This window comes from Austrofundulus limnaeus, unplaced genomic scaffold (genome assembly GCF_001266775.1).
Source record: "Austrofundulus limnaeus strain Quisiro unplaced genomic scaffold, Austrofundulus_limnaeus-1.0 Scaffold0, whole genome shotgun sequence".
Classification (NCBI taxonomy): domain Eukaryota; kingdom Metazoa; phylum Chordata; class Actinopteri; order Cyprinodontiformes; family Rivulidae; genus Austrofundulus; species Austrofundulus limnaeus.
Window position 1 is genome coordinate 533,884 of NW_013952402.1, and position 3,309 is coordinate 537,192.

Here is a 3,309-nt window from a genome sequence, read left to right on the forward strand (position 1 = left end):
TTGATAATATAGTAATTTTTATTTACTATTGTTGCTTATTTTTGTATTTTTTTCTCAATGTTCTTGTTTTATTATTTTTCACCTATTGCAGCATATTTTCCTGTTATCCTATCTTATTATTGCGATTAAAAAAACAACCTCAATGCTGTTTTTTTTTTCTAACTTTTTGGTCTTCATTCATTTCAGTGAGTTTAGACTCAGTGCGGACGCCAACCCAAAGACAGCCATGCAGCTGGCCTTTGAACTGCTGCTGGCCCGGGTGCAGTGCTATCACCTCCTGGATCGTCTGGTGGAGGATCAACTGGGACCACAAGTATGATCTAAACCAGGGGCTGTTTAATCCTGTTTTTTGATGGCTGCTGACCTGCATGTTTTGCTTGTTTCCCTGCTTCGACACACATGATTCAGTGATTAAATGCCCTCTTTAAGTTCTGCAGAAGCCTGTTAGCCCTGCTGATGACGTGGCCCTAGCTGCTGGTCTGAAACACACTGATAGCCCCTCTAACTCTCAGCTCATTGACCAAATCTCTACTTGATTTGATGACAGTTTTCTGGACCTTAATGTAAAACCAAGGTGCTTGTTTGGAAGGTAGATTTAGAGCAGCTAGTACCAGTTCTGTATTCAGACCTTTGGTCATAAAAAGGCAAGAACTGGTTCAAGTGACTGAGTTCAAAAACCTCAGAACAATAATTGACACCAAGTTGACCTTTCAGCCCAATGCTTAAGGAGCTTTAACACAAACACAGTTTGCAGTTAGTGAACAAGTCACTGGTTGAGTGTTGTCTCTGTTAATATTGTCTCATGGGAACTTCTTAGCCAGACACAGGAAAAGGTTTTCCCAGGTGGTCAAAATAGTCAAGAGAATCATGAGAAAAGGGGAATACAGGTGACTCATCTACTGCAACCATTAATACCGATAGTCCCTCTAACAATGAAAAATTAGTTCAAGAAGTCATTTGTTCCCTCTGCTGGGTCTGTCCTTAACAGGGTCCTATATAAACAGCCACACATGACAAACCATTGTCTGCTGACATGTTTTTATTGTGTATTTTGGAATGCTTTTAATGAGGTTTTATGAATGTCCTAGCAAACTTTTAAGGGTTTTATGATGATTTTAGATTTGTGGTGTACAGTATGTATGAGCCAGGATTTGATACMCCTGATCTAGACAATTCTGATGTCATATAAATATCATTGTGTCTTATCCACAGTCTACATAAGACTTATTGAGGCAAACTGTCACAAAAATACAGTTAAATCCCATTTTATTCACATTCCATATAATCCACAAATCTGTATATTTAAATGCTAGGGTCTCATTATATGACTTGTTGCACATGACATTTCTGATCTAATGTGGCAGGAATGGTTGGAGGCTTTCCACCGAAGAGAACAGCATAAAAAACTGACGGATCACACAGAAAAGAAAAACAAGTTGGAAGAAATCAAAGACAACAATGAGGAGACGACGGATGAAGAAGTAGAGGTAGGTTGAAAGGCTGTTGACCCTAAATAAGCCGACTCCAGCCTCAGCTTTCTCTCGTTTTCTCCAGGTCTCTGTGGATTTAGAGAGCAGCCCTCCACTGAAGCCCAAGCCTAAGCCTCGACGATACCACCTGAACAGTGCCGACCAGTCCGTCATGGAAATGCAGCAGAAATACTCAGACCTGGCCTTCAGGGGCCGCCCTCTGGTACCAGAGCAACGCTACCGAACCCACGGTGCCGCGGGCAGCAAAAACATGGCTTCTGACGCTGTGGTTTCAAAAAGGAACAGCTTTAAGGGGAGTAAAGCTCAGACGTTCCTGAGTGAAGACGGTTTCAGTAAAGCAAACAAAACCCCTGATGAAAACAATGGAAGGCCCCCCGCTCCGTCAGACTTCAGCACCTCTGATGAACACAGAGTGGACGATGAGCTCAGCGGTCCTCAGGCCATTTCCCTTTACACAACACGGAGAGCTGAGCTCGAAGCAGAGCCCAGACCGAGGACCAGAAAGCCCCACTCCACCGAGGACTATCCTGCCAGGGTTCAACAACCGGCTGGTAATAATCACACACACACACACACACACACACACACACACACACACACACACACACACACACACACACACACACACACACACACACACACACACACACACACACACACCTGGGATGACTTTAAAATGAAACCATGTTCCCTGCAGAATTCTCCTCCTCAGAGACTCGTTCTTTAACGACAAACTTCATTTACTGATCCTAATATTAACATTTTAATAACAAAGAAAATCATATTTCTGCATTATGATCTACACGCATGATGACAACACAAAAACAGCATTTTAGAGATGTTTTCAGTCATTCATCCTTTTCAATTCAATTCAATTCAAAAATACTTTATTGATCCCACAGGGAAATTTGGAAAATTCTTTTAAATTCTTTCTTTTTTCTTTTCTTTTTATTTTAAATTCACAGAGCGGATGGTGCCGAGCAGGTTGGGCTATATTGTGCTGTTGTTGGGTAAAAACACTAGCCTCAAGTGGGGGGACTAGTTTGGCTACAGCTGAAACTGAACCTCTGCTAACTTCCTGGCTATCCCCAAAAAGTAGCGCTCGATCTAAATAATTAAAAAATATATATACATATTTTATTTTATTGTTACGGGGTACTGAGTCTATAGTAAATTTTGCAGTGTTAAGTCAACACTTAAAGAGTTAAATTTAACATTGTGTCCGAGTCTATTTGGTTCTTATCTGAATTGGTGTCAATTTAACTCTTTCCATAGTGTTAAATTCTCAGAGTACAATTTAACTCTAAATAGAGTTAAGAATTAACACTGACTAACACTGTACAGTGTTAATAAAACTGAACACTTCAAGTCAAATAACTGATGAGCGTAAATATGATAAGCAGAGTTAATAAAGTACTCCACTGTGGTGACAAATCAACTCTGATTCTCATGCTTTTCAACACTGCGTTGAGTTATTGATGGTTAACACTGGAGGTTGAAATACCTCCTGAGTGTTAATTTGACACTTGACTGTGTTGATTATTTACTATTTTGCTGTGTAGAAGGGTGTAAAACAGACACTATGAAGTGTTCCTACACAGCAAATTTGATAGTGTAAGTTTAACACTTTAGAGTTAAGGTCAACTCTTTTTAGTGTTGCATCAACATTACACAGTAGTTTCAGGATAAGCATAACGGAGTCGAAGTAGCTCTCGCTCATAGTGTCGATTTATGGCTTATACACAAACTTAAAGTGTACCTTACCCACCCTGTGAAAAGATAACTCTGCCCCAAGGTGAAATTTGAAAAATGCATCAAA

General features: G+C 40.2%; 1 protein-coding gene across 1 annotated transcript in view; it reads left to right on the forward strand.

The window, feature by feature from the left end:
- The window catches only part of LOC106514093 (uncharacterized), an 11,341-nt gene that overhangs the window by 5,895 nt on the left and 2,137 nt on the right, over window positions 1-3,309 (forward strand). The window contains exons 3-5 of the mRNA XM_014003235.1: window positions 187-313; window positions 1,365-1,487; window positions 1,555-2,041. Coding sequence (XP_013858689.1) covers window positions 187-313; window positions 1,365-1,487; window positions 1,555-2,041 — 737 coding nt within the window. The remainder of the gene's footprint in view (window positions 1-186; window positions 314-1,364; window positions 1,488-1,554; window positions 2,042-3,309) is intronic.